Below are 14,775 nucleotides of genomic sequence, written 5' to 3' on the forward strand. Positions count from 1 at the left end.
TTACTAATGAAGTGCTGCGGTGAATACACAGCACTTCATTAGGCTGATTCTCCCTCAGGGCAACTTCAAAGTGTCCAACTTTGAAGTTCCAGCATGCACGTACCTCCCGGCACTTTGCAGTCCCGTCTGAGGAGTAAAGGGACTTTGAAGTAGTGCGGGCACTTTGAAGTGCCCGCGGCTACACACATGCCAGCACTTCAAAGTTTGATGCTTCTAAGTTGCCCTGGGGAAAAATTAGCCTAATGAAGTGCCGCATATTCTCCACAGCACTTCATTAGTAATCTCCCGTGGCCCTGACTACCATGCCCCTTCAAAGTTGGGGACAAGTGACACAGCTTATATGGAATAAATCAAAAGACAATCAAGTAGGGTCTGCCAAAACGACTTGCACCTATTATTAAAGTACAACTTTCCTTTCAAGTAGGACCAAGGGAGCCCTATGAAGTAAAAGGTACTGCCTGAACTACAAACAGGTCAGTGGCTTTTGTCACAGAGATGACAGAAAATGTGACTTTGCATAAAGTCAGTGAAATCTTGGAAATGGCTGTAAAAATAAATATGATTAGGCCCCCAAATCAAGCATTGTTGCCACCTGGTTCTGCAACCCCATGTGCAATCAAACTAGACCTATCAGGGCCTCCATTTCCATCTGCAGAGGGGCAAATGAGACAAAACCCAAGTGGCACTGCAACTCTGTGAACCAGGTCACAATGTTGCTGAAGTGAAAATGACATTCAGCCCCCAACCCCCTTGCCTCTCCTGTAAAATTTAGAACAGAATTTTTAGTAAAATTGTAGCCTGTGCCACTTTGGCTGTTTGAAAATATTTCTAACAGGACTGCCAATTAAACAGACACCATTAGAGCTTTAAAAGAACTGTTTAAGAGTGGCATGGCTGCTAGTTGTCATTTCAGTCTTAAGCTTAAAAAGAACAGCTACGTCACCTTAACACAGTTTGGGGTAAGATAATTTTGAAAGTTAGTGGTAAAGTTACATGGGTCATGTTTTCTTTGTTATAAGCTGTGCAGTGATTCCCATTATAGTCTATGGGTAAATTAGTCAATTAATAGCTTCCACAACTGAGGGAATAAATAAAGCAACTGCTTGAAACTTACTCTAGATTTTATATCCTAAGGAGACAATATACCTCACAAAAATGCATACAAATCTCCTTTCTGCTTACCATCTGGGTCTTCTGCTGGCTGGATGCTCATGTAGGGTTCACCTTTCTCCATACGTGATTGTCTTTGTCGGCTTTCTTCTTCCAACGCAGCTTCAGCCCGACTCTTTGCATTGATGTAGGCAAGGTAAGCGGGCGAATTATGGTAGGCCTTCATGGATTCATTGTACTCTATCTGAAATTGGACAGATATCATTATCTACTGTACACTGGCAACCCTATTTTGCTTATTGACATCAGCCAAATGGTCCAAGAGGACAATCTGGAATGAATGTGTTGACTCTGTTTTAAATCGCACTTCTCTTTTACATAAATAGACTCTCTTTTAAGTACATAGAGAATAAGGCCAGAAGGGAACATTGTGATCGTTTAGATGACCTCCTGTACACCATAAGCCAGGGAACCTCCACCATGCAGTCCTGCAATAGACCCATGACCTCTGTCTGAGTCCACAGATCTTGATTTAAAAGCCTTCAAGTTAAAGAGAATCCCCTGTTTAATCTAGTTCAAACCAGCAAGCGATCATGCTGCAGAGGAAAGCAAAACAATCTCAGGGTCCTTGATAATCTGACCTAAAGGAAAATTATTTCTCAACCCCAAGAATGGCCATCTGTTAGACTGTAGGCATGTGGGCAAGGCCCACCAGCCAGATTTCTGAGACAGAATTTTCTGGAGGGGGAAAAGAATTACACAAACCTTGTTCATACTACTCTTGATTTACGGTGCACTACTAATTTCAGTGGTGGTGGTTTACCTGCACACAGGATTCAAAAGGAACTTAATTCTGAAAAGTCATCTATTGTCCAAACTCCTCTGATTAAAGACTAAATCGTACATTCAAGTTGTTATTTTGTCTACAGCCACTGTTGAGTCAGCCCACTGTTTCCAAGTCTAATACTTCCAATCTTTACAAATTCAGAAATCCTGAGAGTTAACCTGATTTCCTGTCCTCCCTCATACCATTAACACTTGTGTCAGAATCTACTCCCTGATTCCATCAGGATGGGCCAGATCCATTATTTTTGTCAATTCCATCATCACGTACTGCAAATCCCATTTTCCATTTTTTGTTTTGTTTTGTTTTCTTCTGTCCCTCCCTACACATGGCTGGGGTGATACAGCCGGTCTATTTTCTCACTTCAGGAGCAGAACTGTATCACTCCACCTGCCTACATTGATTTACTTACCATTCCAATCAATTCTTTGCATGTCATTTTAAAACCTGTTTGTCTCAATTTTGTAAAGCATTTTCACAGAACCACAGAAATGCAGTGCTGGAAGGGCAGTCATCAAGTCCTGCCCCGACAAAGACAGGAACAAGTAAATCTAGGCTAACCCTGACATGTGTTTGTCCAACCTGTTCTTAAAAATCTCCAATGACGGGGATTTCACAACGCTCCTTGGAAACCTATTCCAGAACTTAACTATCCTGACAGTTAGGTTACACGGTAAGGAAATTTTCTAAGTCTCTCTTGCTGGAAATTAAGCCCATTACTTTTTTTCCTACATTCAGTGGACAAAGGAGAACAAGTGATCACAGTCCTCTTTCTAAGAGCTATTAATATATTGGAAAACAGGCAAGCCTCTCTCGACCCCAGTTTTCTGTTTTCAAGATTAAACGTGTCCAGCCCTTTACCCTCTCCCATAGATCAGATTTTCTAAACCTAATTGTTCTTGTTGCTCTCCTCAGGATTCTCTGCAAATTTGTTATACCTTTCCTAAAGAGTGGTGCCTAGAATTGGACATAAGTGCTCCAGGTGAAGACTCACCAATGCTGAGGGCAATGGGACAATAACCTCCCATGTGTTACATACGACACTCTTCTCAATACACCCCAAAATTATATTAGCCCTTTTTTTTTTTGAAAGTGTATCATATTATTAACTCATTTGTAATTTGTCATCCCCTATTATCCCCACATAATATTTTGCAGTACTACTTCCTGGCTATTCTTCTTTTGTAGTTGGGCATTTGATTTTTCTTTCCTAAGTAGCATTGTGCACTTGTCTTGGTTGACGTCAGTTCTCCAATTTGTTCTGAATTTTTTCCTGTTCTCCAAAGTACTTGCAACCCTTCCCAGCTGCGTAGCATCGCCAAATGCTTAACCATACTTCTACTCCACTCCATTATTCAAGTCATTCATGACCTTTGTTGAACTCTAATAGAAACCCCCTCTCAGGCTGACAGCAAAACATTAATAAGTGCTCTTTTGAATCTGGTTTTTAATGGAAATATTTTGGATGAAAACCATTCTAAGCACTTATTTGATCAGGTTACTTATGACATCAGATGCATGCAATTTTAAAACAACACAATACATGAATAAGAGATGTCAAACAGCTTGTAACTGACTAACATAGCTTTGGATATCTATTGTTGTAGCAGCCTTGCAAAACTCTTTAAAAACTGTCAGCATAAACACAAAATATATTATTGCCCTTTGCCATTATGATCAGATAAAATGATATTTTCTTGCCTACCCGCGCCCCCCTCCCCCAAAAGAAAAAGGCATTCTGGCACATTACAATTTTGCAAGTCTGTACAGAGGGGTAAAAGTAACTTAAATTTCTTACAGATACTGTCCTATCATGGGTTGTGATAGGACAGTAATGCTACGTCACATCAGACCAGAAGTGAACGTATTCCACCTGACAAGAAGTAAAAACTGCAAACAGAAATATCGTTAATGTACAATATATGTAATAAAGCAATAACTCTGATCTTCTGTTATTAATGCAGTTTCATTCCCACTGGAGTATGTGTGAGTATGGGGAGGCTTAGGGCAGGGGTCTGGAGAGATGTGAGGAAGGCGCAGGAGTCAGGGCAGAGGGTGGGATGTGCCAGAGGCTCAGGGCTAGGGGTATGTGAGGGAAGTGCTGGAAGCTCAGGGGAAGGGGCTGCATTTGGGGATCGGGTGGAGAGGGGCTCAGGCAAGGGGTGGGGGAGACACCAGGCATATGGAGCAGGGGGTTGGGAGATGCAAGAGGCACGGGAGGAGCAGGGTGTGTGTGGGAGGTGCAGGAGTCAGGGCTGGTGGTGGGGTGACAATTGATGGGGGAGGACCTGGGGTTGGGTAATCTTACCTGGCCACAAGGAAGCTGTGTGCCTTTACGGGGTTGGGGGGGCAACCCTGCAAGGAAACTGGTAGCAGTGTGAGAGACCCTCTGCCTTCTTCCCAAGGGCCACTGGCAACAGTGCACACTAGGGATGGCACGTAACCTCCCCGGCGCTTGGCTCCCTTAAAGCATGCCCCCAGCTGGCCTCTTTAACGAGCCTGCTGCTTCACTGGGCTGTGCACGTCCACTCCCCAAAGCCAGCGTCCAGCAGCAGGAGCCTGGCTGGGATAGCACATTGCAAGCTGCCTCCCTGCTGGCTCTTTAAACGGCGTGCTCCAGCTGGCTGTTGCCAGAGTGGCGCATCAGGGCACAGTCCCTAACTTTCACCTTTGGCTGTACCATAGAAAGCAAATCATACACCTTTATTCATAACTGACCAGCTGAAGCTATGGAGCAACAGTTTTGAAAGAGCATTTTGTTGTGGAAATATCAAATCCACTCAGTTAAAATTCCCATTCAAACAAACATTTCATTTTGAGTTGGGTTTATATATGGAAGGTCCTGTTGACAATTATTATTGAAGAGGTTTACGAGTATACATAGGGACCGGTAAATGATAACCCTCACACACACCATGTAGGGAAGATAAAATCTAATTTTCAGATTAGTTTCTAGAAGACAAACATCAAACAGCATAGGATAGAAGACATATTGTGGGAAACAATCCTGGAAAGGTGTAGATGACCTAATAAGTTATTTTCTATTTATATGTACTGTGAAATGTTACAAGGCCCTAATTTAGCAAGGCACTTAAGCATATGCTAAACTGAGAGCACAAGAATGCTCCATTAACTTCAATGGGACTATTCATGTGCTTAAAGTTGAGTCCATGCTTAAATACCTTGCTGCACTGGGGAACAAGCTTAGCTCTTCTATGCCAGTGATGCCAAGGGCACAAGATGGGAGAATCAGCATTAATAACAAAAGATTTCATCCCTTTTACCTTTTCTGCTTCATATTCATTCAAGTACTCTTGCTTCTCCTCATCAGTGAGATCTCGCCACATCCCTCCAATGATCTTGCCTATTTCCCATAACTTCAAGTCAGGGTTGGATGCCTTCACTTGGTCCCAGACCTTAACAGAAATAGTTGGAGTTTTACTACTGATATTCATCATAATATTCTTTCAGAAAAGATCTCTATAAAACAAAGCTACATTAAGAATGCCTCTAGCTACCTCCAGTGATTACTTTGTGGGGACAAGAAGACAGTACTAAAGTCATCTACTGAGATCGGCAACAGCCTGTTTACTGACAACAGCCTCAGATGTGAATCTTGCCCTGAAACCTGTGAATTCTATTCTAAAATGCACATCACTGTATCTCTGGGGAAAAAACTGAACATATGATTCTGCAAACATGTCTAGCAGCATTTATGTTCAGATACATGACAACGTGCATTGAACTATTCAGAGCAGAACTTAGGCCTTTATGCATTCAACAAGTTTTCAGTTGTCATGCTGATCAACTTCCATTCCAACAAGTTCTGAGTCCATCAAAAACCAGCATTATTACTTGCCATGTGTGCCTAGGAATACCATTTAACTTGAAACTGGATCAGACTCCTGACTCTCCACAATACTCCATTTCCTACTGCCTCTCAAACAGTTCATGGAAGAGTGAAGCAGTGCTACGGATTAGACAGGTCAAAACACGCACATTCCTCCCACTTCTTCTCTTCAAAATCTAACAGCAGCACATTATTATGTCACAATGAGCACTTTCTTTACAGAGGAAGTTCTCACAATATGTCAAAAACTGATGTGTGGAGCAGGTGGATCTTTGAGAGCAGAGGTAACAATAGTAAATCACCATTTCTGAGAAAATCTTAATTTCCCTTCTTCTAACCCTGTAGATAAAAGTCATGTAACACAGGGAAAGAGAAGGTTCTGACCTTTCGTCTTCCTAGAAGAGGTCGACCTATGAGTAGACCACTGTTGCCATTATTCCGATGGGGAAAGCAATTGCATTTTAAAATCCCTTTTGTGGATAAACAAGTTCTGCAGGTTGAACCTTTCAACAGAGTTTAGAAATTGGAACTAAAAAGACTCACATCAAATGTTGGCATAAACTTGACCTTTAATACATTTATTCAACCTAAATCTAAACATGTCTACCCACCTTCCTGCTGTACCGCATGTAGGGCATCAGAGGCTTATCTGGTGGTTTTGGGGGTTTAGGAATTGTAATGCCAGAGGAAGCCTATAAAAAAACCCAAAAAAACCCACAGATGAATCTATTTCTTAACATGAAAACTAAGAACTTCAATACACAGTAGTCTGGGAATATAAATACTCTTGTATGTTAAATACATATACAGGTACTATAACTGATCCTCAGAATACGTGGCCAAATTCCACCTGCAGAGCCCCCGATTTATTTGTCCAAGTATTAGTTTGAAAAGTGTTACTCAAAAAAATCCAAAAGGGGACAATTTTTTGAAAACCAAAAGAAACACACTAAAATTTTCTTCTGCTCACCAGCCCCAACAGTTTCTTTTCCTCAGTTTGATGAGAATGACTGTTATGGTACCTGTTCCAACAACTAGAGAAATAACTATGGGAAAAAAGGTAAAGGAGAAAGTGTGAAAGAGCAGGAAATTATCTAGACATTTTTTCATTTAATCCATCTTGGAAATACACTTCTTCACAAAACCTTTTGATGGTAACTTGAAGCTGATCCAAATAGTCAAAAAAAAAAACATCCCTATGAGACTGATCCCTCAACCTGTGCTTCATTTGAGTCCGAATTGCATTGTTCTTGTCCAAATTAGACTGTGAGCTCCTTGAGAGATCTGGTCTTCCTTTACGTTTGTACAATGCCAAGCACGTTGCCTGCACTTAAAAAAAAAAAAGACACTAAACAGTAAGTGTTATTGACTGAAAGCTGTAATATCCATTTATTCTTCTGTTCTCTTCCAGCTACACACCATCTCATTTAAAACTAATGCATTTATAACAGGACAATGTTTGTTTTATACCCTCTCCCATAGGTCAGGTTTTCTAATATAAGTTTATACCAGCTGTAGATTCGAAGGGCCCCAATCCTGTAAAAGCCCATGAACAGTTCCATTAAGTTCCATGGGACTATCTGCATGTCTAAAATTAATCAAGTTTAAGTAAATATTAGCAGTACTGGGGACTTTAGTTCCACAAATATTTGAAAATGGCCAGGAGAGGTAATGCTTAGTATTCTTGTTTTCAGTATTTTTAATCTGGATATTTTTCTGTTTCACTACATTTATGAAATTCAATGAAACAATGCAAACATATTTGCATAGGATTGTAATGTACATGAGGTGTATGCATTACCAAATGTATACATATATACACACACACACACAGACATGGATTTGAAAAAACATTAACTGAAACTGTTTAATGCTTTTAAATTAACAGGAATTTAAGGGTACCATATATAATTTATATATGCATGGCAGAGGAAGCTGTATATGCTTATGACATACACAAACAATGAAAATTCTGACAAATCTAACCTATTCATGTATTAAGAAACATAAATGTAAGTTTAAACACCTGTTTAATCAAACGCCAGCTCATACCTTGACTATAGGGCAAGGGGCCTTTTCTTCAAGCACCTTATCAACCAAGCTAAATATACGGAGGTTAAAGAGGTATGCTGTATTAAATAGTGTCCCCTATGGAAAACTGACATTTTTAATCTGATATTACACTTCGAGGTGGCTAGAGGTTGTGTGCATAAAAAAATGTTACATCTTTGGAAAAAAATTACATAAAAATTAAAATGACCATTTTTATATTAACATTTTTAGAAAATACTGGCTGTGTCTACACTAGCCAAAAACTTTGAAATGGCCATGCAAATGGCCATTTCGAAGTTTACTAATGAAGCGCTGAAATACATATTCAGCGCCTCATTAGCATGCGGGCGGCCACGGCACTTCAAAATTGACGTGGCTCGTCCAGACAGGGCTCCTTTTCGAAAGGACCCCGCCTACTTCGAAGTCCCCTTATTCCCATCTGCTCATAGGAATAAGGGGACTTCGAAGTAGGCGGGGTCCTTTCGAAAAGGAGCTCCATCTGGACGAGCCGCATCAATTTCGAAGGGCCGCAGCCGCCTGCATGCTAATGAGGCACTGAATATGTATTTCAGCACTTCATTAGTAAACTTCGAAATGGCCATTTGCATGGCCATTTCGAAGTTTTTGGCTAGTGTAGATGTAGCCACTGTGTGATTACAGTGTTTACATTAAATATTAGGAGAAAAGTGTGCATCTAAAAGTTTTATCTTCTTTCTTGTCTGTATGCTAATCAAGTTCTGCATCTTCATGCAAGCTCAGAGGTAACCCGTATCAGTAGATTTCCTCTCACTTTATCTCAAGTATTCTTTAAAGGGCCTACAAAGCACCTACATTTCATTCAAACAAAACCAGGCTCCCTCATATTTTATCAACTACTCGTTTGGTTGGAGAAGTCACTCCTGAATCTTGATATCCGATACTAACCCTAAAGAGTAAGACTGAAATGGAAAATAAACATGGGTCCCTTAAATGGCACAACAGTGCCATGTAATCACCAGTTACAATTTCTAGTTTGGAACTTGCCTTTCCTCTTATTTTGTGCTATAAATGCAGTGAAATTTATAAACCCTTCTTTCAAGAGGAAAATATAACCCATACTCATAGATAAGATTCTTTCCTTAAATGTGCAGTGATCACTGAGGTTTTGAGCCAGGGAACTCTAAACAGATTTTCCACACTTCAGATGGGAATAATAGGTCTCTCTTGATCTATTAAATAGAAGTTTATCTTCCTGTACAAGGCTTCACAATGAAAGGGAGAGATAGGAAAGGGGAGAAGATAGGTGGAAAAAAAAAATCAGAGTTAATATTCTGTTTTATAAAAGTGGCAGCAGCCAAGATTCAGAAGAACCTAACTCTAAAGCCATTTCTGGTCAATTCCTGTTGTTTGCCGGATGATGTAATAGTTGATTCTCCTACCGTGACCCGGCTGTTGGTGCCCGGGTTCCCTCCCAGCCTGTAGTTGTTGTAGGCCAGATGGCTGTATGGATTGTATCCCACAAACCCTGGTGTGCTGGGCATTTGCTAATGGAAACAAATGAGACAAAAACACGAATGAGAAATGAGCTCAAACGAGGAAAACACAGGAATGAAAATGATCTGCAATATGGCATGCAAAAACAACCAGAATTTAAACAAGCAAATGAGGTGTAGCAGTTGATTTCCTCTCAACATGTAAAGTATTCCAACAGAAACTTGTTCAGGCAATAGGATTATTAGCTGAATGTGTTACTATAAAGTCACAACTGTCATTTGATGTTTTATTATTAAGTGTGCAAATTCTACCACGTACTTGCTATATACCCTGCTTATGTATATTATAGTTTGCAAACTTTTCAGAAATGGCCAAACAATTTAGGAAGAATCTAGTATCCAAAGAAACAAGAAAATTAACATACAAAGCAATGCAGTGTATACTGATGATGTGGAAATCAGCAATACCATCACTCACTATGTGCACCAATGGGAAATAAGCTATTGGCCAAAAAGATAAAACAAAATTTGATACTGAGAGTAGTAGGAAACAGTGGTTCCAAAGTGCAATCTGTGGACTAATGTGGAATATGAAGCCTTTCCTGATGGTCTGCAAAATTAAATATTTTAGGAACTATACATTGGGGTGGGAAACAGAGGGAGATTTGATTAGGAGGCTAGAAGAGAAGGTGATTCACAGAGGTATCCTTCCCTTATGAAGTAGTCTGCAGAATTAAAGAACTGGAGCACCACTGCAATGGAATATACATGTTAGATATACACTTTTTGTAGTTATGTCATCATATCAATATTTTAAATAGCTTCTAAAACAATTACATAATTAAATGAACACTTTAAAATCCATTCTAGATTTTAAATTCTGTAGGTCAGTTTGTGTAAATGTCTCTAATAAAGTAGGTTATTACATGTGGATTTTTGCACGTCATTCTACCATTACTGTCTCATTCTCTGCCTCTCTCTTCCAGTTCATTTCTGTCATGATCCTTTCTCCATGTTTCCCAGTGCTTGAGCCCTCCTCCCTGCAGCTATTTAATATTGAGCTCACCCTCAATTGCACTAGTGCTACTGCCTGAGTACAATTCTTCTGTGACAAATCTTTGAGCTTTGTGTATCACCCTTCTCTATTCCTTGATGGTTTTAAGTCTCATTCATGCAGTGTGTAACATAATGACTCTCAAACTATGGGTTGGGACCCAAAACTGTGTTGCAACTCCATTTGGATGAGGTTGCCAGGATGGTTCAGACTTGCTGGGTCCCAGGGCAGAAGTGCAAGCCCCACTATCAGATGCTGTGGAGGCTTCTGCCCTATGTGCTGCGACTCAGAATACAGGGCTCCCTCCAAGGCTGAAATCTTGGGGCCTCAGCTTTATCCTGCTCTCACCCCATCCCATCCCACCCTGGTCAGTGGGGGTCGTGTGGAGTCAATCTTCAGTCCCCCATTCCCGGATTGTGTTGTAATTGCATCAGAAAGGGGCCACAGTGCAGTGCAAATTGAGAACCACTGATTTAGCTACATTCCTCAATAGAGCTGTGGTTTTAATTATCAACCCATGATAGAATAATGATTTAACAGGTCTCAAAGCACATTTTGCCAATGGGATGTATTAAAGAACACTGTTATAAACACAGTTAAAATTAAGTTAATTGTTCCTAAGAACCAAGATGTAGAGCCTACATAATAAATGGAAGAGTTTTATAATCTGATGTGTATATTCACTTCATAAATATTTTAGAGCAAGAATACATTGACACATTGCTGTCACTATACAGATACAGAAAATGCAGTACTAAAGTTACACCCTACCAGCAAATCTTTAGACATTAACGTGTTTTACTCCTAAAAGCCTCTCAATCAAACACAAACACAGTAGTTGCCATTACGCCAATCTGTCATATGTTAACTACCGTACGTAAATTCACTTTTCAATAAGCAGATATTTTAACACAAGATCAGCAGTGTATGAAATATAGTAGAATTTAAGCGCATTATAATAAATCTCTTTTCCAAAATAGCTGGATAACAGTTTTATGTGTTATGATTGCAAAAGACACACATCCAATATTACAAGAAAAGCACAAGAGCAATGTTTATTTAATCCATACTGTCTCAAATTAGGTGAATTACTACCATTTTCTGTATTAAGCACAGTAAGATTTGATAATGTAGGAAAAAGGCAACACATCCATGTCTGTGTCTCTTATCATTTACATTCATAGAGTATAGATTAGAGTCTCATGTACTGTATATGAAGTACAATGAAGAGTACATATAGATGATATACATAAAATAGGCACCACACATTGCTGACTGCACCTCTAAGGATCACAAACAGATGCACATTTTGCTTATTTGGCTAAAGAAATTAGCGTGAACATGAATAAAGCACCCTTTCACAAAAATGCATTTATGGAGAGTCCCACTGAAGTCAGTAGTATTCTACAGTTATACCAGGACCGGAAAGCACAGATCTGATTGCAGGATCAAGGCCTGTCTCATTAGTCTGAATAGTAATATAAAACCAAGAAAGATATTTGCAGAGTAAACAACTTTTAATAAAACTTTGGATTCAAGTTGCTACCAAAATGTGAATGCTTATGCAAAACGAGTTTTTTTTCCTCCCTAAAATTTGTATGTGAAAATTTGCAAAATTTCTTTAACATCAAACATACATTTACTGCTCCATGAACTCTTTAAATGTGGACTTTGGTTTAATTAAAAAAAAAGTTTGCATATTTCTTATTTTGCAGTTTCTGCCTAGAGAACTGAGGGGAAAAAATAATATTGTAAGAGCACTAATGTAATTAAAGGGTCTGTTGACATTTTCTTTGACAAGTCATTTCCCTTGTGCCTCAGTTTACTCTTCTATGAAACGGGGACATTATTTTCTCCACCAGACAGTGCTGTGATGTTTAAATTTGTGAAGCATTCTACTTACTGGATGGAATTTTTATAAGACTACAAACATATTTTCAGATGCCTTTCTTGACAGATTAAATAAAATTTTTCAGGTAAACCCTCAACAGACTGGTTCCTTTGCAAACTGAAGTTCTCACTTTACCCAAAAAAATCTGCAAATGTCCTTGCTCCAAGCCTAGTTTTCAGGTTTTAACATCAACATTTTGTAGTCTGTAGGAAATATATTCACACAATGCTTGCATGACAAAACATGATGAATTTCAATAAATTTGAGCAGTAAGATTCTCATCATGATGGGTATATTACTGACCCAATATAAATGAAAGTTTGCATAATTCCACATAACTATGTGAATACAAATGAAAGCAATCTGCAAATACAAATTTAAAAGTACTATAAAATGTTAAAAACTTGGACCAACATTAAGTTCTTAGTGGCGAGGAAATTAAGAATTACATCAGCTACTTAGTCCTTAGTTTACTGTTCTATCCAACTGGAATATTTACAATGGATACTTAGGTATCAGGTCCAAATCCTAGAAATGTTCATTCTCCGCCACCACCACTCCATATTTAATTTCACTCATGTAGACAACCCCACTGGCTTCAATGTGAAATTAAACACAAATTTAAGTGTTTGAAGGATGTGACCCTAAGGACTGAGTGAGTCCTAGTCCAGCTTCCCCACCTTTTTAAAAATTCTGAGATCAATGTGATTAAATGTTGTACGTCACTTGAACACTTCAGTGCAAACAGTTTTAAGTTCACAGTATGTTAATATGGGTAGGCGAGACTACCAAATAATTGTCTCAAAGCCAAACAATCAGACTTGTATTAAGGTCAAAATTCATTATACTTACGGTTGCGGGAGCAGGAGTGGGAGGTGGGGCATAGGATGGCCTTTCTGTTTGAAAGAGAAAAGTAAATGCATAACTTCCTGACAACTCTGAGATATCTTATGCATACGACATCCAACAGTGTGCGAGGGACATAAGAATAATTTGCTAAGAAACTTACGATAACAAGACGCAGCTCTGTCCCAGTGTTATAATTTCCATTGACAAAATAAATAATAATACAAACAAAAACAAAGGATAGAAGAAGAAGGGATGAATTTCAAAAAAGGTGTTCCACCATCAGATTACTAACTTTTAATTTAGATGTACTGAGGTGGGGAAAAACGTAGAAAGAGAATTTGGAAAAACAGCGCTATCCATGGCGGAAATTAAAGCACACTGGATTTTCTTCAAAAGCAACAAAAGGGATTTGAAATCTATGGTATGTCACGTAACAATATGTTTTACAATTTAGCACTTATAGGCTAAATTTTACATTCAATTGTCCAGTTTACCTGCCCAGTCCCACCCCAAAATGTTTCATCCATAGTGTTTGGCAATACATAGCTGGCATTAAATAAAAGCACAGAGAGAGCACATCTTGTCCTACTTCATTTAGAAGATGCACAAAAGCGAGTGCTGAATTTAGTCCAAATAGCTTATACATTTACATAATTTATATTTACTAAAGCAGAAGCAGATGATCTTGTCCCTTAGTGAGGATGGTCCTGCCTGGGGGAGGGCAAAATTGTGGGAAGTATGCATCTCCAAGAATAACTCCACTGGTCATCTACATGCGTGACTGAAAAAACAAGAAGTCCTGTGGCACTTTATAGACTAATAGATTTATTGGAGCATAAGCTAAGCTTTCGTGGGCAAAGATCTACTTCATCAGATGCATCATCTGTCCTAGGCATGTCACTGAGGTAGGCATGATGCAATGGGCCTTCTGCCATACGGAGGACATGCCTAGATGGGTGAGACTATCCCAGCCTTAAAACTGAAGAAATGGCTAAAGCAGCTATGGGCAACCACAAATCCTGAGTGGACCGCATGAGTGGCCATCCTTCACCTCAGTGCCCTCTGCCCCCTTCTCTCCCCATCTCTCATGCACTGCGGCACCGCACTTACCTGATTCTCTTCTCAACACTTTCGGAGTGCACAAATCACCCAATTTGTGCTCTGTCCCTGCTCCTCCCACTCCCTTCCAGAGCTGGAATGTCATGAATCAGTCGATTCTTAGTGTTCCACCTCTGGGAGGGAGGGGGACTGGGGATGGAGCATGAATCAGGCCATTTGTGGGCTGCAAATGTGCTTGGGGGAGAAGCAGCAAGTAAGCGTGGGGTCCTGGTAAGTGAGAGGGATGTGCGGGAGTGGGGCAGCCAGGGGGTCTGCCAGCTGCAGGTGGAACCCTACTGGGCTGCATGTAGCTTGTGGGCCCCAGGTTACCCACTACTATTCTAAAAAGCAATTCTGCAGCTTGGCAGATAGGACATTTGTGTGTTTCTTTCATCTTTTGGAAACTTAAAAAGAAATCCTCCATGTAAAGCCTGGGCTGTTAAGTTGAAGCGATATCTAATACCAGCTAATGGGTAGTTCATTTATAATTACTGTACTTGATAACATTTCTCTTACAATGTCCAGTAGCCCTTTCTCACGTCACAACAATGGGAT

The 14,775-nt window shown here is 39.8% G+C and overlaps 1 protein-coding gene across 3 annotated transcripts in view; it reads right to left on the reverse strand.

Annotated features, from left to right (window-relative positions):
* The window catches only part of SMARCE1 (SWI/SNF related BAF chromatin remodeling complex subunit E1), a 28,065-nt gene that overhangs the window by 8,897 nt on the left and 4,393 nt on the right, over positions 1 to 14,775 (reverse strand). For 2 of the 3 annotated variants that reach the window (XM_074978927.1, XM_074978926.1), the window contains exons 3-7: positions 13,126 to 13,169; positions 9,212 to 9,379; positions 6,416 to 6,496; positions 5,239 to 5,370; positions 1,183 to 1,354 (exon numbers count right to left, since the gene is read on the reverse strand). In XM_074978927.1, coding sequence (XP_074835028.1) covers positions 1,183 to 1,354; positions 5,239 to 5,370; positions 6,416 to 6,496; positions 9,212 to 9,379; positions 13,126 to 13,169 — 597 coding nt within the window. The remainder of the gene's footprint in view (positions 1 to 1,182; positions 1,355 to 5,238; positions 5,371 to 6,415; positions 6,497 to 9,211; positions 9,380 to 13,125; positions 13,170 to 14,775) is intronic. The other variant, XM_074978928.1, reaches the window with a different exon arrangement.

The sequence above is a fragment of the Carettochelys insculpta genome, chromosome 28, assembly GCF_033958435.1.
Source record: "Carettochelys insculpta isolate YL-2023 chromosome 28, ASM3395843v1, whole genome shotgun sequence".
Classification (NCBI taxonomy): Eukaryota; Metazoa; Chordata; order Testudines; family Carettochelyidae; genus Carettochelys; species Carettochelys insculpta.